The sequence below is a fragment of the Pecten maximus genome, unplaced genomic scaffold, assembly GCF_902652985.1.
Source record: "Pecten maximus unplaced genomic scaffold, xPecMax1.1, whole genome shotgun sequence".
Classification (NCBI taxonomy): domain Eukaryota; kingdom Metazoa; phylum Mollusca; class Bivalvia; order Pectinida; family Pectinidae; genus Pecten; species Pecten maximus.
Genome location: NW_022979284.1, coordinates 1 through 25814, shown reverse-complemented (window position 1 = coordinate 25814; position 25814 = coordinate 1). Strand labels below are relative to the sequence as shown.

At 35.7% G+C, this 25814-nt stretch overlaps 1 protein-coding gene and 2 long non-coding RNA genes across 3 annotated transcripts; 2 read left to right on the top strand and 1 right to left on the bottom strand.

The window, feature by feature from the left end:
• Window positions 1-1180: 1180 nt before the first annotated feature.
• Window positions 1181-25809, bottom strand: LOC117318439 (geranylgeranyl transferase type-1 subunit beta-like; the record flags this gene model as incomplete). The annotated part of the gene is made up of 7 exons (XM_033873425.1): window positions 1181-1377; window positions 2218-2470; window positions 9587-9719; window positions 11648-11799; window positions 12600-12667; window positions 14184-14308; window positions 25760-25809. Coding segments are annotated over 6 exons (612 nt in total), but the record flags the coding sequence as incomplete, so codon positions are not given.
• LOC117318437 lies at window positions 15497-16451 on the top strand. Its single transcript, XR_004530363.1, has 3 exons — window positions 15497-15620; window positions 15766-15862; window positions 16012-16451. It is a non-coding gene; the product is annotated as an uncharacterized LOC117318437 (long non-coding RNA).
• Window positions 18584-20300, top strand: LOC117318436. Its single transcript, XR_004530362.1, has 2 exons — window positions 18584-18714; window positions 20125-20300. It is a non-coding gene; the product is annotated as an uncharacterized LOC117318436 (long non-coding RNA).
• Window positions 25810-25814: the final 5 nt, after the last annotated feature.

The window sequence follows — 25814 nt, the reverse complement described above, 5'->3', positions numbered from 1 at the left end:
CTATACTATAAGATGTTAATTAGGCCGAGCAAACATTCCCTTAGTAACATCAAATGCTAATATTTTACCGCCGATAGAAAACTGTAGTCATGCTGTCGGTCACACTGTCCGACGAGACATATATATAGCCCGAATTTTCTCTGGCCCTGTCACCATGTCTGGTGTAGGGCCAGAGCGCACTACTATATCATGAAAACGTGGAATTATCTGTCACCGTTTGGTGTCGCTAAGAATTTGGTGCAAATACAATAAAATCGGGTGTGACATAACACCTACCTTACATATAAGGATAAATGAGATATTTATTTACCCCAGAACACCCATTTAGTCCCATCTAGGTGTTTTATTCCGTCCGTATAGACCCTCGCTTTACGCTAGTCAAAAGTTCATACTAGACTCGACGCCATATTGCTAACTATGTAGGTCGCGGGCGTCCTGATTACCCTAATCTAAATCACTGAGCGATGGAACGAAAAGGAAAATATACAACATTTATTTTTAAATGACGATGGATGAAGCAATGACTATAGGTCCTCCTCTTGGTCATTGATAAGATTTTTAACAAATTTTACCCAAGTGACCTAGAAAGTGGGCCAAGGTCATTCATTTGAACAGACTTACTAGGTTTACTAGGTTTAATTTCAGCATGATATTATTAATGATAATAATGATATTAATGCCATGTGACCCTGTTGATTATATAGTAAAATAATTCATTATTATTACCTGGCATATATTCACCAGTATATGGTATTTTCACTATATAACCTTACCAAAACTAGTTGCTGATTAACACCTCACAAAGTTCGGCCAAGGAATGGCAATTGTTGACATTATCATCATATGACGTATGTTGAATACCACAGACCGTCTCTTGAAAATGGCTGTTCTAATCAGTAAACAGGTACACACGATATCATACATGCACTTATTTGAAGTAAATGCTGAATTTTGGTAAAAAAAAAATTCTACAAGACTGAAACATTCAAAATGGTTAATATTATGTATTGAACTGTAACAACTGAAAGTATAGTTTAATGCTTTACATAATGAAATGGAGTTTTAATAATATAATTTTTTAAATTGCTGAAAATTTGGTTACAAATGTACATTTTGAACTTACCATTTGTGACATATATGACAAAATATGTAATGCAAAAGGAGATAAAGAAAACATGTCCAATAAAATTACCTTTTCTGAACTCAATTCTTTTTCTTCAGTTTGAGCATCTCTGCATGATGTTGATGCAGCTTCCACCAAAGCCTTTCCAATCAGTGACTCTTTTCTTTTAAGAGTGGATGTAGCAATGGGGGGTATGTTGCACTCCACCAGAAAATTATTCACCTGTGATGGGCCAATTCCAGCATGAACCATACCTAAATCAATTAATCATTATCCATATTTTTTTTTTCAATTTTAAACAACATTTAAATTATTTATTTACAATGAAATTCAACAATTTAATAAAAAAAATCATACATATAAAAGTTAACACTGTATGTAAGAAGCATTTCTATTGGCTTAAAAATTTATGTTATCATAAATGATATCATAATGTAAAAATTGAAATTGCCTGCATGTTTTCTTCTCGAGCTTCATGCTGCTTGCTATAGGCCTACCATCTAAATGTGTTATACCTTCCTCGTACCTCCTCCGAAACGGCGTACGTAGGACTTCACAAAATATTTTAAACAACTTGTCTGCATTGGACATCGAATTCCGAGAATCATTTCGACAATATTGTTGTAACCTCGTCTATGCCTATCTGTTCTTGCATGTCATGCTCATTAAATCATTTTCCTGTTTTCAATGTGCACATGGTTGGCCTATACATTTTCAAAATGTATACAGTATGCATGATTCAGGCTTTATTCTGCGTGATGCCCATGGCTATATATGATAAAATGATTCATGAAGGACTGAGGTTAGTCTTGTAAGTTGTATAATTGGTCAATCTGTGGCTAATCTCTACACAGATTGAGAAACTGTACCTGCATGTGCATGCATTTATGACTTAACAATGATTCACAATGTCCCTGCATCAATAATAGCATCAGCTATAAACTCAGTGAGCTGCGCGTGCTATACATGTATACACAAGTTAAAGTTATAAACTGTTATTCAGTGTTAGGCAGTTATATAACCTTATTCAACAATAAATTTGTGTAATTTTTGTTGTTATTGACTAGACTACATATATTTCATAAAATACATACCTATAGCAGCCTTGGAATTTACATAAAACGCCCCTGATGATCCCCGTTTTCCAGAGTCCACTTGGCATACAGCATCACACACTGCCTTGGTGCACTGAATATGGAGCGTGCTTCCAAGTCCAAGTCTGCACTGGGTGTTGGAGAGATGGAAGTGCGAATTGCATACATCTCAGAACATGTTTTGAGCCAGCAGCTCTAACTCAACAACCCGCCTACCAATCTTCCACGTTGGGTCAATATTATCATTAGGCACCTATGTCGAGAGTGTAAGCAACAATATTAATTGGGGCCTCATTCACTAAAACGTAGGAGTGATCCTCTATTAAATCAACTCGGGAAGTGTCAACTTTAAAATGCACCCCCCTTTTAGATCTTCGGGAAGTCTTACCCCCATGGCCAACAGCAAACAGACCTCTATCATTCCGGGAAGAATCCATGTTGTCGTCTGCGTCTGACAGCTGTATGTTATTGTCTACGTTATAAATATCCTTGACATCGAAGCGTATTTAAGCGTTTAGATGACCCCACAAAAGAAATAATCTAGAGGTGTTCCGAATGTAAAGAGTTATCGTTCCTGATTCTCGGATACTAGCTACAACGTCCTTAAGCTGTCGTCCCATGCTGATAATGTTAACAAAGTTGGAAATAATTCCAATAGAAATCAAACAAGTCATAGTCAAAACTGTGATTTCCTTATATAAACAATATCAAAATTTACCCCCTCCCCAGGGGTAAACGTGTGACCCCAGAGTCATGAAATTCATAATTTTATTAAAGTACCTTAAGACCCTTCCATCTATGAAAAGTATTTCATTCTATAGCTTATTTGGGCCTTTAGAAGATTTTTGAAATTTCAGTAAATTTGACCCTTTTTATTAGCCCTGTCCATCGGCCCCTGGGGTTCAGTCAGGGCCAACATGTGTACCATCAAACTGCCATCACAAGCTGATAGTGTTAATCAAGTTAGAATGAATTCCAATCGAAATCAAACAAATTATAGTTAAAAATATGATTTCCCTATATAATCTATAGTAAAGTTTACCCCCTCCCCAGGGGCAAACGTGAGACCCCAGGGTCTTGAAATTCATAACTTTAGTTACATGTAGGCACCTTAAGACCCTTTCATCATTTGATTCTACCTTATTTGGGTCTTGATAAGAAGATTTTTTTAAATTTCAGTCAATTTGACCCTTTTAGGACCTGCCCATCAGCCCCTGCGGGTCAGCCAGGGCCAACATGTGCATACCATCAAACTGTCATCCCAAACTGATAATGTTAACCAGGTTAGAATGAATTCCAATAGAAATCAAACAAATAATAGTCAAAAATGAGATTTCCCTATATAAACTATAGTAAATTTTTCCCCCTCCCCATGCAAGGGCAAATGTGAGACTCCAGGGTCATGAAATTCATTTTTTTACTTAATTACACAAAATATGATCAGGGAATCACAAATAATAACAAGGCATCGCAAACGATACAAATCCCCTCGCGTGCTATGGGGGGGGGGGGGGGGGGGGGGGGGGGGGGGGGGGGGTTATTGCAGGACATTGAAATAACATCAGTTGTCATTTGAACTGAACTGCAATAGACATGACCTTAACCTTGACCTTGGCACCCTGAAACATGAACTCGTTCGAGGTATTCCCATGCTGGACCCATATACGAAGTTTGGTCAGGATCCGTTCAAAAATGAAGTCGCAAGAGCGCTGACAAAGATTTTCTATAAAAAGTATTGCAGGACATTGAAATAACATCAGTTGTCATTTGCACTGAACTGCAATAGACATGACCTTAACCTTGACCTTGGCACCCTGAAACACGAACTTGTTCGAGGTATTCCCATGCTGGACCCATATATGAAGTTTGGTCAGGATCCGTTCAAAAATGAAGTCACAAGAGCGCTGACAAAGATTTTCTATAAATAGTAATGCTGACCTTGACCTTGACCTTGGCACCCTGAAACACGAACTCGTTCGAGGTATTCTTACGTACGTACTTACGTACGAACGGAACGCTATATCCCCTCCCCGACTTTCGTCGCGAGGGAATAATAATAATAATAAATTGGAGTTTTTATATGCCACTATATCATAGCAACAGAGCCCTCCCAAAGTGCTTTACAAATTGTCATCCCTGATTATTGGGCCTTTAGCAACCAGTCAGTGTCTTTCTAAACTCCATGGAGAGCACACAGCTTACAAGTGAAACTTGTAGGATTACCAATGACCACGACCCCATGCACAGAACGCACGAACCAGTGACTGGTTTGGAGACCAGTCAGCTTGATACGACCCCTACTCGAGGACGGCAGCAGCCGCCCAGACAAACACGCCACCGGGATAGTCCTGGAAACCATTCTCATGTCAGGAATGGACAGGATTCTGGAGAAACATCATTTCAGCCAAGACGGACCAGAATCATCAACAACGAACCACCACACAGAGGCCCGCAAAGACCAAGGGGGCAGCCAGCCACTCAATGGGAAGCGAGAGACAATAGGTAGGACAGAATGGAGGGTGATCTGTCTATCCTATCATGGAATATAGGCAAAGGTCTCGTCCGTAAACTCAATGATCCTGACTTTCTGGAAATTCTGTACAAACATGATATTGTGTGTCTTTCCGAATGTTGGATATCAACTAATGACGAGATAAATTTACCCGGGTATTGTGCTCATGTTTTCCCAAGATCAATTGGCAAAGGAGGTGGTGTAGTTATTTTTTACAAAAGTGAATTTATACCAATGATTCAACTTGTTGAAAACATTCATGATTGTATAATCTGGTTAACATTAAATGTAACATTAGAACCCATGTTCCTATGCTTCTGTTACTTTCCACCTGAAAACAGTGTGTTTTATCGCAATCGAAATATTGATCTTTTCCAAAATCTAGAAGATTCCATAAGTCGCTTTAAAATAAACGGAAATACGTTCGTCACTGGTGATCTCAACTCGCGTACAGGTACGAGACCCGATTTCATAGTGCATGATGGTCTGGATAGATCAGAAAGTGTAAACATTTATGAATATAATAGTGATGAAAATAACATAGAGCGCAGGAACATGGACAAAAATGTAAATACTAACGGCAGGAAACTCTTAACATTATGTAAATCAACTAGCATGCGTATTGTAAATGGGCGTCACTCAGGAGATAAAGAAGGGAAATTCACATTTTTTAGCAACAATGGCACTAGTTTGATTGATTATTTACTTGTTGATTGTGAATTTATTTCATGTGTTCAAACATTTTCTACTGGTGAGTTTAATACTTTGTCTGACCACTCGCCATTGTCATTTAGTCTGGATTGTAGTCATTTTAACGCAAGTAATGATGATAAATCTTGTTCGAATGATATAAATCATAACGAACCATGTACAGGGAAACGTTTCACAAGTGTTAGATGGAACAAGGAAAATACTGATGAATTATCGAATGGTCTAAATACTGTAACTGAACACCTTATGGATGCTTGTAACATGCCTTTTAACACTAGAGAAGACGTTGATAACTGCATCACGACCTTTTGTGACATTATTAATGGAGTAGTTTTACCAAATTGTGATGTAAAGACGGCAAAAGATAATGTAATCTATAATTCAGATAAGAATAAAAATAAAACAGACGATAAACCATGGTTCACTGAACAGTGTAAACGTAGATATTTGGATTATAAAAGGGCTTTGTCTGAATTTAATAAACATCATTCGGCTGAAAATCATACTAATCTCGTAAGGAAAAAATCTCAGTATAAGAAACTAGAATCGAGATTAAAAAGACAATACAAGCATCAAGAAGGTGATATGGTAGAGTATTTAAGAAAGTCGAACCCAAAAATGTTTTACAAATACTTTTCAAAGAGTCGAAATAGTAAACCAAAGTCAAATATAAATCTAGAAGGTTTTGTCGAACATTTCAAAAACATGGGAGAAAGTAATATTAACGAAACTGAGAATTCAAGTATGGTATCCGAAAATGTAGAGTCGGCTGTTTTCGAAGAACTAGATAAGCCAATTACAGAAGATGAAGTACATATAGCCATTCGTAAGCTAAAACGTGATAAAAGTTGTAGCGAAGATTTTATGTTTAATGAATTATTTTTAGATTTTGAAGAAGTTTTACTTCCTTGCATTACAAAACTTTTTGGAAAATTGTTTGATTCCGGATTTTTCCCAGAAATGTGGTCACGTGGTTGTATAATTCCAATCTATAAAAAAGGTGATGTTAATGACACAGGTAATTATAGAGGCATAACTTTGGTCAGTTGTATAGGTAAATTATTTACATCTGTTCTTAATAGAAGACTTATGAAATGGGATAAAGACAATAATGTTATTTCTGACGCTCAATTCGGCTTCAAAGAGGGTTGTTCAACTATAGATGCAATATTTGCACTCCAGTCATTAATTAGTAGAACTTTAAAACATAAGCGAAGATTATATTGTTGTTTTGTTGATTATAAAAAAGCCTTTGACCTCATAGATAGAAGCAGCTTATGGAGTAAGTTAATTAGACAAGGAATTCAAGGGAAGTTACTAAAGATAATAAAATCATTGTATGATAATGTCAAATCTCGTGTAAAATATAATGGCCGCATTTCAGAGTATTTCCCTAACAGAATCGGTCTCTTTCAAGGGGAAATTTTATCGCCAATTTTGTATAGTCTTTTCGTAAATGATTGTGAAACCAACTTCATCAATGAAAACTGTCCATCTGTTGAATTGGGTATGATATCTATATTTTTATTAATGTACGCCGATGACTCGGTTCTAATTGCAGAATCACCGAGCGCTTTGCAATCAATGCTCGATGCAATGTTTACATATAATGATAAATGGAAACTCAAACTTAATGTTCAGAAAACAAAAATTGTAATATTTCGGAATGGTGGACGCTTAAAAGAAGATGAGAAATGGTTTTATAATAAGGTAGAAATTGAAGTTGTGAACGAATTTAACTACCTTGGTATGCTTTTTAACTATAATGGCAAATTTAATAAAACACAGCAACATGCCGCAGAAAAGGGGAGAAAAGCGTATTTCAGACTTATGAATAAAATGAAAAATCATTATTTTAATATAGAAACGATATGTTCAGTTTTTGATACCTACGTTACCAGTGTTTTAAGTTATGCTAGTGAAGTGTGGGGCTTTCACAAAGCTACCGAGGTTGAAAAAGTACACTCACTGTTTTGTAAAAAAAGTCTAGGCGTTTCGAAAAGTACTAGTCACGATTTAGTTTATTTTGAATTATGTATATAGTTAGAAAATTGAAAATTTTGAAATACTGGACTAAAATTAAAGATACTGATAACTGTGTGTTGAGAGCATGCTATGAACACAGGTTACTAAATAATGATGAGTGGATAGTGAATATTAAACTAGAACTAGAAAAACTAGGATTAGGGTATTTATGGAACAGCACTTTTGAAAGTAAAATTACTTACAAATTAATCGAAAGCAAATTCCAAGAAATTCATATTCAAGAACTGCTATGTAATATTCGAAACTCTCCAAAAGGTTATTTATATCAACATTTGATAGACAATTTTGGCTTGCAATTTTATTTAAGGAAACCTATCGATCACCGATACAAGAAGTACATATCAAAAATTAGATTATCGTCGCATCAACTAAATATAGAGAGTGGAAGATACAGGAATGTAACAAGAGAAAATAGGAGATGTACATTATGCAATAATATTGATATTGAGGATGAGTTCCATTTTATTTTAAAATGTTCTTTTTACATAGACTTACGTACTAAATATTTGAAACCATACTATTATCGTAGACCTAGCATTTTTAAACTTATTCAACTCATGAGTGTGAAAAATGTCAAAGAGTTAAGTAATCTTGGAAAATTTATTCATTTTGCATATAAACGAAGGTCAGAAGCATTATAAGTAAATACTTGTTGTGTTCGTTTCAAATATTATATTTCATTTCTATTGAGATGTATTGATGTAATGTTTATTCCAGTCGGAACAACAAGTACTGCAGACAGTACACATAAATATCTATCTATATGCAAAGTATACATATCGGTGTCTTTCACAATATTTGTGTAATACTTTGACTCAAAGAATACTTATATAATTAATAAGAACATATATTTAAAATTGTGTTTACGTCGCAATCGATCACTCTCCAAATGTGAAATTATGTTTATTACAACATGTTCATTAATGTCAATTAACTATGTAAACCTTTGGGCTGTAAGGCCCCTGGAATAAAATTGAATTGAATTGAATTACACACACATTTCTTGCACTGCCCAACCACGTACTCATTTACAGCTGACCATGAGTCAACTGGAACACAACGAAGTAAAGTGCCAAGACTGGAACAAGTGACCTTTCGGCCATGTTGTCCTGCGTCCTACCACTAGAACACTGTGCCTCAATACAAGTATATGGTTAAAGCATCAGATTAATTATAGGGATAAGGTTTTGGTACAGGATCATTAAAACCCGGGGTTTGATGAAATTCTCATGACTGACAAGGGCGTAGCTGCCATGTAAACACATAAGCCAAGACATGCACATCATTTCTGTATGTGTATTAAAATCGAGAAATTTTAACATTCAATAGTTTTTCTTAATACTTAAACTTTTCTAGTCATCAGCTTATTAAACTACATGTATACATGCTTTTTTTGTAATCAGCTAATTAAACTGTATACATGTATGTGTATAATATACATCAAATCAACCAGATAAATACATATAGATGTATAGATATCAATGTTGCTGTGGCCTCTTTGCTTTTACCTGACCTAATTTGCTCGTAAGTTTACCTGTGGAAACCGTGTGTCAAAAACAAAATATCACATTACTGAAATCATTAAATTGTCAATTTTGAAAAATTGTAACCAAATAATTGGAATTATTTAATCTATCAATTTTGCAGGATAGTTGTGTATCCCTTAATGTATGTAAGTCTCTGCTATAATCATTTTTGATTGCAACAAGAAAAAGTTGCCGTCCAGGGAATTTTCTCAATAGTGGTTCTGAGTTAATTACCTTCACATATTCTAATATTCATAGAAAGTTTACAAACCATACTTATAATTACTTAATACGTACAGCAGTACATTAAATGAAAGTTGTGGACATTTCACATTTCACCAAAGCAGTGAAACATATAACTTAAGAATGGTCCATTTTGACGCTGATTATTTGTATAATGATAGATCACCAAATGTATGTTCGCGTCTGTGCCACTCGCAGTACTAGTGCTTGCACGTTCAAACCCCTCCATGCAGTTATGTGGCTGACTGACAACTGATTTTTTTTCATAATTATATAAAAAGACAGTTCTACTGCAGAGGTATTTAGGATTATAAGAAGGGAGACAACTCACCTGGCTATTTCTGATGAAGTTTACAGCCTTTTCCGTGTCCATACCACTCCAATCATTAATCATATAACAAGTACAGGCAGCACAGTAGACAAATCTCATGTCGTTCTCACTGCCCTCTGGTACACAGCAAAAGCTGATAAAGAAAACATTTTCACATTATAAACTTGTAAATATTTGCATGATTAGCCAAGCAGATACAGTCAAACATGCCTTAGTGACCACATGAATTAAGCGGCTCCCTCTCCTGTTTTTTTTCTCTCTCAACCTTATTTACTTTACTAGCAACCTGAATTAAGCGACCACCTGTCAGGCGCGACTACCAGCCATCTTTTCTATGTCCCTAAACACTGAAAAGTGACTATTTTCTGAGTTTTAAAACAAAAGCAGTTATAATCAAGATGAAACATGACAAATGAAAATTTAAACAACAGAGAAACTGACAAATAAGATCTAAAAAACAGAGAAACAGACAAATGAGTGCCTTAAACTATGATAATATGAATTAAATTCTTTTGTTAAATTACAAACTTAAGAATTGACTCTTTATTAATAAGAATTATGTTTTAACCACACTATGATACACTGTATACTGAATTAAATTCTGTTGTTAGATTACAAACAGACCTGTGTATCGCTTTAGGTGGGTAGCGATATACGGATACAAGGGTCACGATACGATACGTATCAACGCTATATTAGAAGCTGATGAACAATCAGATATATGGTATTCCATCGTACAGTAATCATGTTTTGTTTGAGGTATTTCTCGAATATTATTTGTCGCAATTTTTTTAAAAACATACATTTTGTCTGTTTCCGACAACGCGTTCTGGAATTTAGATATTTGAATGTGAAAGAACTCCAACAGGCAGCTTTATAAGCCGGTGGAATGGCCTTGCAGCCATGTTGTTTACTACAAAATGTATGCTAACATTGGTCAAGGGAGAAAACTACACAAAACTGCATTAAAAATCAAGGATAGACGATGAATCGATGCACCAGTCTGCGATCCGTTACATTGATGAATCGATACACAAAGGAAATACATGTATAAACTTTTTTTCAAAATGTAAAAGGATGTTTTTACAAAATTATGATATTATGAATTAAATTCTGTATGTATTCTACATGGGCCAGTAGATTTGGTCCGAGGACAAATAAATATTGATGACTACTTCCCAAGTGGACAAGTACAATGTTTCTTGTAATTTTTATATTTTCCTTGCAACAAAAATTGATTTACAAAGTTGCTTTCAGTCAATGGGATCAAATAGCACGTAATGCTTACATCAATTCTTTCCAACAGTGGCTCAAGTAATATATTGTGTAATGTAGATATTCAAAAATATAAAATAGAAAAGTCCAAGGGAGATAACTCACTTGAATAACTTGATTACAAATACACACATCATACTCACAATACAACTATTATTAAATTGTATGAACATATTGTATAAACTACGTGTTACTCACTTATTGACAGTCATCAACCAAAGGTCATATTTCATGTACTTTATACCTTTTCTTTAGAGTAATTTAAGATTTGTTTGATTGTTTGTTTTTGTTTAACGTCCTATTCAACAGTCAGGGTTATTTAAGGACATGCCAGGTTTTGGAGGTGGACGAAAGCCGGAGTACCTGGAGAAAAACCACTGGCATATGGTCAGTACCTGGTAACTGCCCCATGTAGTTTTCGAACTCGCATTAAAGATTCAGTATGATTAGACCTCAATGGACCTATGGACAAATACATTTTTGTACTTTTGAACCCAAACTTGCCCAAAAGACCAGTGCTGCTGAAATTTGTTGTCATGTCCTGAACATGGTAAACATAAAACATGAAGTAAAAGGGAGACAACCTACAAAAATTGATTTTCTGTGAAAATTTTCAAATGTTAGGTTTTCTTCAACATAATTGTCTACATGATTCATTACACTTTTGAATCTGATAACAGTACTTTACTCCTGAAGAAGACGATAGCAATTATATATATCTACAAAACTTATTTTTGAAAAGGCAGAAAAAGAACATTAATGAAGTGACTAGCTTCTGACATTAACCTGCCATCTTCCTGCTGTAATGCCTGCAAGCCTGCTGCTATAGCTCTCTTGTTGACCTTAGAAAGGTCATCTCCAAGGATGAGGAGGGATGCCAGGGCAGTGTAAGTCATAGCAATGTGGCCACTGTCCAGTTGTATTGGATGCAGTCTTGCCTGAAAAATAGATGCAGTAAATATTGTATTAATATTCATTTAGAAAAGTAGTATAGTTATGATAGATATCCTACATATACCTGGCCTTAAGTTCATCAATATTCTGTAACCCAAGGAAAATCCTCAACTTAGAAAATCCCATTGGAAAGTATTACAGATTTTATGGAAGGTTTTTATATATTTCCCTTTTAAATCCATAATGCTTTTAATTTCTAATGGAAAGTTTTCAGTTGAGGAATATTGATGAAAGCTGGGTCAAGTATTTAAGTCAATTCATACAGTGATGTAGCTACCATGTGTGTTTGTATGCCAGAACGGGAGGGAGTGGGAGAAGAGAGAGAGAGAAAGAGAGTGGGAGAAGGAGAGAGAGGAAGAGAGGGAGAAGAAGAGACAGAGAGAGATGAAAGAGAGAGATGAGAGAGAGAAGACAGAGAGAGGGGGAGGGAGGAAGAGGGATAGAAGGAGAAGAGAGAGAGACAGGAAAGAAAGAGGGGGAGGGAGAGAGGGAGAAGAGAAAGCGAGGGAGAGAGAGAAGAGAGAGGGTGAAGAGGGAGAGCAAGAGCAAGAAGAGAGAGACGGGGAGGGAGAGAGAGGGAGAAGAGAGAGAGAGAAGAGAGAGAGAGAAGAGAGGGAGACAGCAGGAAACAATATTTCATAAAAAAATTTGTCTGGTTTCTCGAAACTAGTAAAATATCAATTTAAAGTTTAAAGAGCAAAACAAAGCAAACAAAGCAAACACAGAAAGACATTTGGTTACCTGGGATTTGATTACAAACAGGACAGTAAATACATATAAATACCTTTTCTGTATCGAAAGCATTTCCATTCGTTGTGGAACCCCTGAATCCACACTGGCTTAAGTTTGAATCTGCATAGAAGGAAAGGTTGGTTTCTTTTAATTTTCAACACATTTTGTGGTAATAGTTAAGAATGAAATGGGTGCATATCAGCCATGTTACCCAATGGTTTCTGTGAGCCGTATAGCTGGAATATTGTCACTTGACATAAATTGAGAACTTTTTGTGCAGCAAAAGTATAAGACTAAGGTTGAAAATTAAGAACATTGATTGCTTGACTTTGTGGTCTCTTATAAAAATAACACGTGTTTAAATTTTGGGATTTTTCTATCATTAAGAACAAGGATGGATAGTATGTAAACCAAGTTTCGTTAAGATCAGAGTAGTACTTTAGGAGGAGTTGTCCGGACAACTATTGCGTGACAGACAGACAGGCGGACAGACAGACAGACGGACGGAGGGTAAACCTATAGTCCCCCTGTTTTTCAAACAGCAGGGGCCTAAAAGTAACAACATACATAATAAGAAACAAGGAATTAATTTGGAGTCAACTGCATAGATAGGAACAACAGTGCTACAGCAATATAACAAAGCCCTTAATTACACATCTAACTTAAAAGTTAAAATGTATCTGCTATCTAAAAATATCATTATGAAAATGTTATGTTTTATATCTAAAGTTGACCACCTTCTTTAATTTGTCCATTCATTTGCATGGCATGGTCAGACCAGTGAGCTAGATTTCTGGTTAATGATCACAAGACGCTCGACAGGGGTAATCAATATCATAAATATCAAATAAATACTATACTCATGCATAGCATCCATTGGAATATCTACTTAGAGTTTGATGATACCAATTGACAATTGAAATTGAAGAATTTAGAGACGAGAGTTACTTTGGACAGATTTTGAAAAGACTATATAATATGATCGAAAATAACTGTTCGATCATTATACATTGCATGTGCCTCTGCTAGGGATCGAACCCGGGACCTTTGGCTTACTAGTCTTACACTCAACCGATCGAGCTAAAGAGAAGATCTCACTAGCTGAGCGGTATATTGCGGCTAATATTTACCAGGGTTACATACTCCAGGAAAGAACTCGTCCTCAAGTTTCCAGGCCTAGGGGTAACAGCAATGCTTTTGCAAGCAGCTGTGAGTATCATTCTGGAGTCCGTACATGCATCAGCACCAATGTAACAGAGCGCATGATTAGTTAAATTTAAATCCCTGCCTCCGCTGGGGATCGAACCTGGTACCTCTGGCTTACTAGTCTACGCTCAACCAATCAAGCTAAAGAGAAGATCCCTTTAGCTGAGCGGTATATTGGGGCTAGTATTTACCAGGGTTACATATATATAATAAGTAATAAGTCATATTGAGCATAACAGACAAGTTTCTGGTTATTGAAATAAGATAATGAGAAGACTTTCACATAGCAATATTTATACTAAGATCAACACCTACATTGTACAATTGTGTTTGCTAGTTAATTTAGACAGGCATCAAGGATGGTACTGGTAATCATTAATGATATAAACTATCCCGATTTTAAATACATCCGTGTTACAGAAATATTTACCATCCTCTGTAGGAAGAAGCTGTAATGAATAGATCCAATCGATAATCTCCTTTTTATCTTTCTCTATAACATGTAATGAATTCAACATGTCAAGTCCGGACAAGGCAAAAAAGGCAATCGTCATTCTACAATACAAAAACAAAAGACATAGTATTAGTGAAAATAATTATTTCATTGCACGGGAAAAATGAAGCCTCAGGGCATCAAGTAGACCCTTGAGAGTATGTTTTTGACTCCCCAAATTGAGATCTGAGTGACTCTTCCGATTGAATTATCTATTTGACTTATGTTTTGACCTTCACATTTCTCAGAAATAGTGATTTGACTTCTGACATTGTTAAAACTCAAGGGTCAACTGGATGCCTGAGGTCTCAAGTTGACACATGATATGAGATAAATTTATATACTGACACAAGCTGATGATCGGAATGTCCAGGTCTGGTGTCAGGGCCAGAGGAAACTTGGGCCAACTTGGTAAGTGCTGTTTTTGTTTACGGTTTTATTTTTTTGTTGTTGTATTAACTGTCCAAACTGGAAGTAACACAAATGGTCCATTACGTTTAAGACTTAGTCAAGATTATTAATCTGTCAGAACAAAGACACTTATCCTTCTTGATTTGTCCACAGCATTTAATAAGGTCCCACATCAGATACTTCTCTACATAGCAGAGGACTGTAGGGACAACGCTCAGATGGATCAGCAACTCCTTGAGCTGTAGACACCTGAGTGAGTATTTGTGGACACTACCCAAATACAATCCGGATCGAGTGCCCCTCTGCAACATGTTTTGACCGGAACTTGGACACCTCGACCCTGGCGCATGTCAGTCGGGGCCGAGGTGACTAGACAATTTCAGCTTCGGTAAAAGTCGGCCCTACTCTATAATATACAGTGTACTGTATAAGTATCCATGTACGTATGTATTAAATGTGCGAAGAAGTTTCATTTTACAGGGAAAAATGTTATTAAATATCAATTTTGAAATATGTTTTGCCTTTGTTTGATTTTTTCTGAGACGTATAATGTGTTATGTTTATACGTTTCTGATATATTGTTTTATTCTTATTCTATTCTTGAGTGCTGTTTTAATTATTTATAATTTGAAATGACATCAATTCAAATGATTAATTAAGTAATATGAATTATCTTTATCTGGGCGATTGGAGCTAAGGAGCAGGGCTTGTTGTTTTAATAGAGTACCTCATATATGAGTAGCTCAGTCAATTACCGAAAATCGATTAGCCAATCAGTGAAAGGCACATGAGGTATATTAGTTAGTGAAAGTATAGAACAAATCACTTGATCATTTTTGATCAAATTATTATCTTTAATTATGTTTCGTCTGTGCCTCGCCTGTGCCAAGTCCGTTCGACCACGTCAGGAAGCCTTGCAGTGCCACGGTTGTAGTGGATGGCAGCATCACATCTGCACTCCCGGTAAGTAGTACATTTACAATGATAAAGAAATATTGTTTCATAATTTATAAAAGGAATTGCGTACATTGTACATATATTATAAACATGATTTTTTTTTTAAATGTAATCTTTTTTAAATGTAATCACTAATATTTCAAATTTCTAGTATGCTGAGCAGGAGATGTCAAGTTTGACTTTCTTGAAGACCGTCGGCAAGATCTACTGCCCAGCGAAGGTCCGACCAACACCAGACGACGAATGAGGTAAGGAAAGATACATATAAAACAATACTTAAGTTATACATATCGGTCAAAATACCCCCATGCGAATGGTTTCTCGTATAATGACATTAAATTGGAAATTTACTAATATCATTTGACTGTTATTTTAATTAAATTCTTTTCCTTTTCAGGAGTATACCAACAACTCCGCAACGACCAGTTATTCCAGTGACGACAAGATTATCACTAGTCGTAACAAGGCCAGGCCAACTACACCCAGGCAGGTCACACAAAAAAAAACAAAAAACATTTTAGTTCTTGAAAGAGGAGGCCTCCACGTGGCAAGAACTGGTAACGGTATACATCGTTTAAGTGCATGCATAAACATGCGACGAAATGATATATACCGGCTGACATCCTCTTATAACTTTCCATATGCAATAAATTGTTACGGCAGGGGAAGTAACCGCAATACAATATACATTTTAGTTCTTGCTAGTTACCTCCCCTATTAATAAAGCAGGAAGTGATTTCAAAACAATAAAATTATAAAATATTAGCTCAATTATTAATAACATTCATTACATGTTACAGTATAGCCAGTCACACTATTATATACTATAGATAGAGGCCGAGGTGTCCAGGTCGAGAAAGTATTGGGGCCGAGGTGTCTGGCCGAGTACGGTACGGGGCCGAGGTGTCTCTAAATCGTTTTGACCCATCTTGTGTCTATTATTCAAAAACGATCTCCTGTACTTATATTTTATATGTTAAGTCATCCACCATCAGGATATTTGCAGATGACTGTATATGTGCATTCTGTACAGAAGAGTGCAAAGGTCACCATGCCAGATACGGCATCATAAAAAGATTGGCAAAATGAGATTTGTCCCAGAAAGCATCATATATTCATTACATTGCATATCAAGAAGAAACATAAACAAATAAGTTGAATTATAATATTCATGGTCACAAGTTGAAAGAAAATGACTCAGCAAATGTACCTTTGGTTACAGCCATATCTACGAAATCACCAAGAAAGCAAATTCCACCAGACCATTCTCTTAGAGGAACCTATACCTCAACAAAAGCCACCTACTATTCAACAATTTCAAGACCTTTGGTTGAATATATGCAAATATGGTATGGGAAATACATTACACAGAAAGAAGGTCTGTCTGATTTGTTATGATCAACTTACAGACAAACTAGCAATGTAAAACCTAAATACATTATATTTCATTCATGGTCAAAAGTTGAAAGAAAATGGCTCTTCTAGTTTCTAGGGGTCATATCACCATTCATAACATTCTTTACTGAAGCAGCCATATATATATATAAATCACCAAGAAAGCAAAATTCAGTCAGAGCTTTCTTTCAGAGGAACCTATAGCTATATCCTTACCCCACTATCCTAAAGTAGACGAACAAAAGCCACTGGCTTTTCAATACTTATAAAACCTTTGCTTGAATATATGCATACATATAATTTGGGACCCAAACATGTACAGCGCACAGAAAGAATTCCAAAGATATAGACAAACTAGCAGTGTTACACCTACATATGCTACACATACTTTGTATTAGCCAATGATGGCTGAAAGAAGAATTAAAATGAGAGTGATGTTTCAGGCTGCACCTATATATATATTATATTCTGGTCCATCAACAGAGCTGTATGTCTCACCAGGATCATTAACACCATTCAGCACGACGTATATTGTCCCACATACCAGTACTCAAATACACGCCCATGGAAGCCTTTAAACAAGGGTGAAGATTGATAAGCTGCCAAATAAGTTAGTTTTACAATTCAAGGTTGGAGCACAGGAGTTCTAGCTCGATCTGTTGTTGGTTGGTTGAAGTTAATTAGTTCGTACATGTATATCAAGGTAGATCATGACACCTGTACTCCCCATTTTACGCCAGCATAAATATTCAATATCATCAAATATAATAATGGAGTCCTAATCAAAAAGTATCCAATCATTACATATATGCCAATTGTTGACATCAATAAATGACTGGTGCTGATCATGATCAGTAATAGGCAAAAAAAATAAGTATGAAAATTTCAGAAAAGTTAACAAGCCAATGAACGTTTGGACTGGATGGCAACGCACGTGCACAGGTAACTGGATCATCTGTATGTCAAGACACCTGGAATAAGTCTACAATGGTTAGCCACATGCTTACCATGTATGGTTTATAACTTACAATATGCAAAATGGACAGGTTACTATGGTTTTATATGGATATAAATAATTTATATAATATAATTTAATTTATTTATAATAAGAGCGAAGCTATTCGGGCAGCGAAGCTGCCCGAGCGAAGCTCTTTACCGTTAACGTGCACGTATGTACAGTATTCTAGTCCAGCTTCGCATAACGTCGTACGGGATGGTACAGCCTGAAAATTTTCTGCCGGAAGAGAGCGTGTGCAACCCGCTCCAGTTGTCTGCAGAAACTGTATAAAAAGTCGAACGTTACGTAAATCCAGTTGGTGTGTTCATAATTCTGACTAATTATTTTTGTAAAAAATATCTCTTATAGTGTGCGAATAAAATGTAGCTCGAGTTATGGTTTCGAGGACGGAACTGGGAACATTCGGCATATTTCCGATGATTGCCGAAAATGTACCGAGATGTTGCACCCTCCATGTCGTTCCTAGGCAACGTGGTTGCTATATAAATCTAGCCAATCAGATCGCGAGGTCGATTGTCCGCCATTACCTCCGTCAATTTGTCGGACCGCAGTTGAACACCGCGAGAATACATATGTAAACAGAAAATGGTAAAAACGTGCTCGTGGGGAACTGGCAACAGTTACGGCCGATACCCTGATATATTGGAGGGCGGTGTTGTATATTCTACAATTCATGGAACCTAAAACGTAAGTAAAAGCGATATAAAAATGAGCTGGAGGTGGGTGAAGGCGTACAAAACCATGTCAAAACGAAAGTAGAAGCTACAAGGTAATGTCACCGCTGTGTACTGTACAGCAAGACTAGTGTAACGAAGTACATGTATGTGTAGTACATGTATTTACTGCGAAAGTTTGGAATCTTGTCTTCATGTATTTAGTCATCAACAGTGTACTTTCACTTTCTCGTGGCAAGGTTTGCCTAACGTTATATACTGCAGTCTGATATGTATGTCTGGTGTAGTGTTAGGGCCAGAGGAAAGTAACTCGGGCTATCTGATACCATTTGAAACACACTCATCATGTATGCATGCTTTTATTAATGTTAACTTATACTACAGGGGCATGTCTAGCCTTATTTTAAAAAAATAGCCAGATATACCCATATAAAGACTTTATAAGTATTTCTGGCTATTTTTAAAATATATGTCCATGTGATTATATCAAATGCATTAGCTATTAATTTTCAATGGTGCCCAATACCAGTTTTAATTAAAAAATGATAATATCTCAAATCTTACTGTATTTCTAATTCTACTATAGAACACAGTATATACATAAGGTTGGTAGAGACATTAAGTTTACATTGTAGTTACCAGCTATGTTACTGTTACCAACAATATCAATGTTGCAAAATTACATCTGATTCACACTTAACCTTATTTTCCCCTCACAGATTATTAAATGTACTGCCACATGAAATGTGTATATTACTGGAATGCCTCCATTTGGCACTAATATTTGGGATATCTAATGATAATGTGATATTTTTTAATGAAACACTTTCCTGTTGATTATCATATTGGCATTGAGTGAAAATGAAAATATTCTATAACTAAATATTTAATAAACCACATTTGAATCTATTAACCAGTCAAACATAATCATAAATGATGTGACAGCTTGACTAATTGTATGCATTTGATTTTCCTTCCTCTATAATAAACATCGGTAACTACAATATAATACAAGTGAAATTTTGAAACTGTCTATTCTAATCCCTGAGTGTTATTAATCCATGACCTTATCCACCATCAGTAAACATATCTTATCCGACCCCACCCCCTGAGTATTCTAACATCCATGACCTTGCCTGATATGAATCCTGAGCTTTCTAATTTACCAATTAAAATACATGTAAAATGTATGTACATAGGTTTTCTATTTTCTTGTCTATAAAGTAAACAGCAAGCATGTCAAAAGACTTAATGTATAGGGTGGGAATAGCACATACATAGAATATATACATCATATTTGTTGAGATAGTGTAAAGCATACTCCGGACATGTAGAAAAAATGAAAGCTTTAGCTTAAGAGTGTTGTCATTAAATGAAAAATATGAAGAAAAAAAAAACATTTGTAACTATTGTATTTTTTCAGATACAGCTTTGGAAGTTGTGTCAGCAGCAGCTGAAATAAAGAGGCTAGAACAACAACTACATAGATATGAGCTGCTGACTTTGCACCATGAACAACAAAATACTACATCTTTCTCAAGTGTTATATTGATAGTGATATTAATCAGAAATAAAATCGATTGACATCCTGAATTGTAACTGTTGTCTAGATTTTTTATCCATCCTGGATCCACTTCTGGTTATAACTAGACATAACATTGTCAGACCTGTATTGTACTGTACTGCACTTTATAGTTTTGATTACTATACAGGTTTGGGTATTACATATTTGAAATCACTCATTTAAGCTCACTGATTATTCTACTTTGTATCAATTAAGGCTAATAAGGGGAAATAATCAAAGACAATTAACAGTCCAGTGTCTTGGTTATAGCTCTGTCTACATTGGAACATAACAATTGTTCCTCTAATCAACCACAGGGACATGTCTTGTCTTATATTAAAAAAATAGCTAGAAATACCTATATAAATTAACATATAGCTATTTCTGGCTACAAAATGTATTTATTTTTAAATATAAGACTAGACATGCCCCTGTGAATCAAGTTTACATGTTCACCATTGGTGTTGAAGTGATGCAATTTTATGTTTATCATTACATGATCATTACATGGTGATTTTTCTCAAAGACTGAGAAAGTACATCTGTACAGATATGTATAAAAACTGGATTTTCTGGGAAGATTTAAAAAAAAAATTAAAATTGGTTCAAAACACATCAATTTCTAATTCCACATACAGGACGCATAAATTGTACACTATTCAATAATGGTTGGGCTACACTTTCTGAAGTGAAAGCAGCAGCAATTCATTTGGACATTCACATAAAAGTATGGTTGAAAGGAAGCAATGGAAATAATTGGCATGTATTCAATGTCATGCTTTGATCCTTCAACTACATGGGGCCATATACCTACAGTTGAACTGCTGTTTAGAAAACTCTCATTTTTGGTATATACAGAGATAAATGTCTGGTATATAAACACATTATATGCAATAAATCATTCATATGTCTCTGGTAATGATCACACATGTCTCTGGTAATGATCACACATGTCTCTGGTAATGATCACACATACTGTACTATGCAAAACCAAGGGCGACAACAATTCCAAATGGTCAACCCCAAACAGAAAATAAAAATGTTGGGTTTTGAAAGTCAGCACAAAGCAATGGAGATAACCAATTCACAAACATTCCTGCAAATTCATAAAATCCTTTGCATGTTGATATTGACCATAGATCTACATACTACAAAGCATTTCACAAGTTTCTGAGAAATAGCATCTTCAGAAAAGTCATTCTGGTTTCCGGTTATTATTACTTTCTCGTTATTAACGGCGAAACGTTTATCACTATATTTTTATGTTATACATTGGCATACTAGCTAGCTTCGCTCTTTTCAGGCATTGCCTGTTTCATATTATATAATAATATATATCCATGTAAAACCATATAAAAAATAGCTGTTTTTATCATGAAAATGATCAATACAACACTATTTTGATCATTTGAAAAAAAAAGCCTGGCACAACATAAACATTAATACTATGGTATTATCGTAAGCTTAAAGACCGGGTTGGGGGTATAAATAGCGACCAATCAAAAAGATGGTGGTGAATTCAATTTTTCTGTCCACAGTCACTTCAGAGGAACTTTTCTTTGAAAAGCAACATATTTAATGAAATAATCACCTAATTTTTCAGCATGCTCACAGACTTTTATGTTCTGAATATGGTTATGTTAACATTATTACAAACAAAAATATATTTCTTTTGTAATATTTGAATAGAATGTTGAAGCAGTAAGGTTCACTATTTTTGATTGACAGCTATTCCAATGTTTATGTTTACACCGGAAGTAGAATCCTTAGGATTGCTCCACGTGTTTATAGTCTAAACAATTTCATTATATCACAACAATCATCCATGTAAAGTTCTAATTAAATTTTAAATTGTTTCATTATTACTCACCATTGAGAACGGCATCAACTCTATTAATTAGGGCCCTTGATTCCCGGTTCCCCGATTCCCAAGGGGATGATAATAGCTGGCTAGTGGTTATCTTGTATCAGTGTATCCTATAGATCACCACGCTTGACCAGAGTCTGGCTAATGATTACTCCCACAAATGGCCCATGTAGGGCATATCTTGTGGATTAGGGAACCACGTTCTCACTTTGTCTAACACACATTTAGGTAAAATATCCCTTTTATGCCAGGCTAGCTTTCTCCTATGTGGGTCCTGCTGCAAAGCCTGCAGTTTTTTTTGTTTTGTATCTATCGTCCAAAAACACTTCCCTGTGGAAAAGCATTGTCCAAAAACGCTTATATTTTTCTTTCCTAAAACTGTTATTTTGCTTGTTTGGCTCAGTATTTTTAGTTTCCCACCACATTTGCCGGTTAACTTCACCAGTAATACATGGCTTACAGAAACAATATGGACACTCTTCATATCCTTCTCTCTGCTCAATAATAAACTTATCATTATTAGTCTCATTATCTGACCCAGACTCCAAACAAGTCATGTCACACATGTGTTCATCAAAATCCCATCCATTGTGAAGAAATAAATGACGAATGGTATCCTTTTGAAGCTGTGTTACTTTCAGAGATATAGTTTGTTTTCCCTCCATTTCGTTCATTGTTCTAATCTGTACTAAGCCCCCTGAAGTAATTAGTTCTGACCAATACATCACAGGTTAAGGAGGGTGTGCATGGGGAAAACAGTGTTTACTCATTGTATGATTTCGAACTATTTCTATTTGAAAACTGAAAGATACAAACAATTTATCTTTTATAAGAATGTATCAATGGTCATTTAATATATACGTTGATAGAAGAAGTAGTAATAATATGTTACGTTCAGTACCCCTTCAGCGGCCCACTTGTCACAGAGGAGCCATGTGGCATTTTGGCGGGACCATTCTCAGGTATTCCTATAATGGTCACAGCCTAACACAGGGGTAATAAGCAATTGATCAGTGTCTACAATTTACAATAAAATCACCAAAAGGTGTAAATAAAATACTTTTAATATATTACAATCTGTTTGATGTAATTTTATAACTGGTTTTCAAGTTTTTTGTAGATCAACTACATGTTTGTATATGTTTTTATAATTCCCTGGTTCCCCTTTGTGAGGGAATATTAGAATGTTCCATATCCAGGAGACACATATGTGTGGGCCAAACTTTAGTTCATTATCAGTTTCTCATTTATACAATTCACAACTTTCAACATGTCGGAGAAAAGGACACGTCCACCATCATTCAAATTAGAAATTCCAGCAGATTTTTCAAAAAAAAGCAATATTACTTGGGAAATTACAAATTGTTAGAGAACATCTTATGAAAAAAATGAACAGACCAGTGAACAACTTTGACATAATTGAAAATATTTTGGACTTTTGGATTGAAGAAAAGAAATCCTGCAAGCATCACAAAGAAATTCCACCAATACCAGCAGCATACCTGCGTGCTACACGGAAGCAAGTGAATCAGAAGTTCTTTGTAACAACTCAAAACTCAGTTTCAAGACTTATGGAAATTGCAGCAAACCATGCCCGGCGGTGCCAAGGAAAATTGTTGGTAAAAACATCAACACGTAAAGGACATGTGGGTGTGTTGAAACTGAAATGCTCACATAAAAGTCGAACCCACCATACCTACTTATGGTCTTCCTCACCATACCTACCAACAGGACAGTACCTCATTAATGACAAAATTAATCATTCATTTGTCTGCAGTGGGATGCTGCCCTCCCATTATGGAAGATTTTGTAATGGGGCTGGCATTGGTATTCTGTCAGTTGAAAAAAGAAACAAGTTTTTCTCCACCTACAAGGACTTTGTTAAGCTTGAATATGATACATCCATCAATGATGCTCTTCTGGAGGAAGTTGCCAGCTATGAAGATCTAGACGGTATTGATATCATTACGGATGCTCGTCATGGCTGGCGCAAAAATTCCAAAGACACCAGTGTGGTGGTTATTGGAGACAAAACTCACAAAGTTCTTGACTGTGTTCACATAAGTAAGGTTGATGAACCAGTTACACAACGTCATGAGAAGATGGGAACAGAGAAGATATATGAATATTTTGAAAGTCAGGATATTTCTATAAGGACACATACACACGATAGAAATATGGCCATAAACAAACTGGTGAAAGATCACCCATTCACCCAAAATCAAAATGATACATGGCATGGTATTAAGAGTATGAAGAAATCTTTGTCTGCTGTCGCGTCAGGACCAAAGTACAAAGAGGGAAAGATTTGGTCTGAACAACTTAACGACAAAGTTGAACCCATCGCCACTCATTTCCACTGGGCTGTTAGAAACTGTGACGGTGATGCCAATGTTCTGACCAAGCTACTAGACAATGTAGTGGAGCATTATCGTGACAACCATACAGATTGCCCAAAATCATCACGATGTCAAAAAGATCCAAATTATGAGCCTTCCAGACTGGTGATAACTGATCCAGTAGCAGAAAAACTTCTCCGTGGTGTTATTCAAAATTCTACAGTGTATAAAAATCCTCAAGATTTCAAACTAGGAAAGGACACATATTTTGTTGAAAGTTTCAACAATACACTGAACATTTATGAGGATAAGCGTATTGCCTTTGGAAGCAAGCAATATCAGACTCGTGCTTTCCTCGCTTCATGTCATTGGAATGAAAATGTCAACAGACCATACACATCTATTTCATATCTGCGGGACCCTCATGCCCCTAGAAGGCAAGCTGGTAAAAAGAATTACACAAAACAAACATTTAAATTCGTGCAAAACATTTGGAATAGGTATGTCTGTGAAATTTACAGTCGGAGAAATTAAATTAAGTGGATTAACATCAATTTTGTGAGTATGTTGTTATTGTATTGTACACATGTAAACACAGCCATGTGCCCAGTCTCACTATTACTATTTATATCACAACACTGCTGCTTATCTCACTGTAGGCGTGCCGGTGTCCTTATAGGCTTAATGGCTGTCCGGGGGGATATTCAACTGGGTCAGATCGGGTCTTTAAGTGTTTCACAAAAAAAAGATAGATAAGCTCTCTAAATTTTGTAGTTTCTGAATATATTTACCAACTATAAACTAGACCATTTTATCTAATTGAAATAATTCTATATTGAAATATCTGTTTTTAATGTTTCTGTAACTACCCCTTAACAAGTTTACCACATCCAGAGACTTGTATATCACATGTGATATACAAGTCTCTGCCACATCAAAACATTAGTGGATGGGTTCATCATTTATCACAAACCATTTGGTTATTTTTCAAATCTTTAAAATTACTCGGCACAAGTCAAGTGTACTAAGGCATCTTACAGTTAACTAAAGGTGGACCTACTGATCTTTTACATTCTGTCGAGATTTACCAAGATTTCTAATGTATGTAATACCATGTCCATGTCATTCAAGATGCATATATTTCAAAATATTACCATTTGCCTTGTAATAAACGGAACCGGCTTGCTTGTCAAGGCCGGGCCAGTCAGCTGATCCAGTATACCTAGAAATCTGCCGTTTCAAGTAATTTCTTTAATCTAAATACTCACATTTTCAAACAAATACATTACCTGTTACTGTCTAACGAAGAATATCTCTCAGGTAATATCTGAAGACATCTTTCAA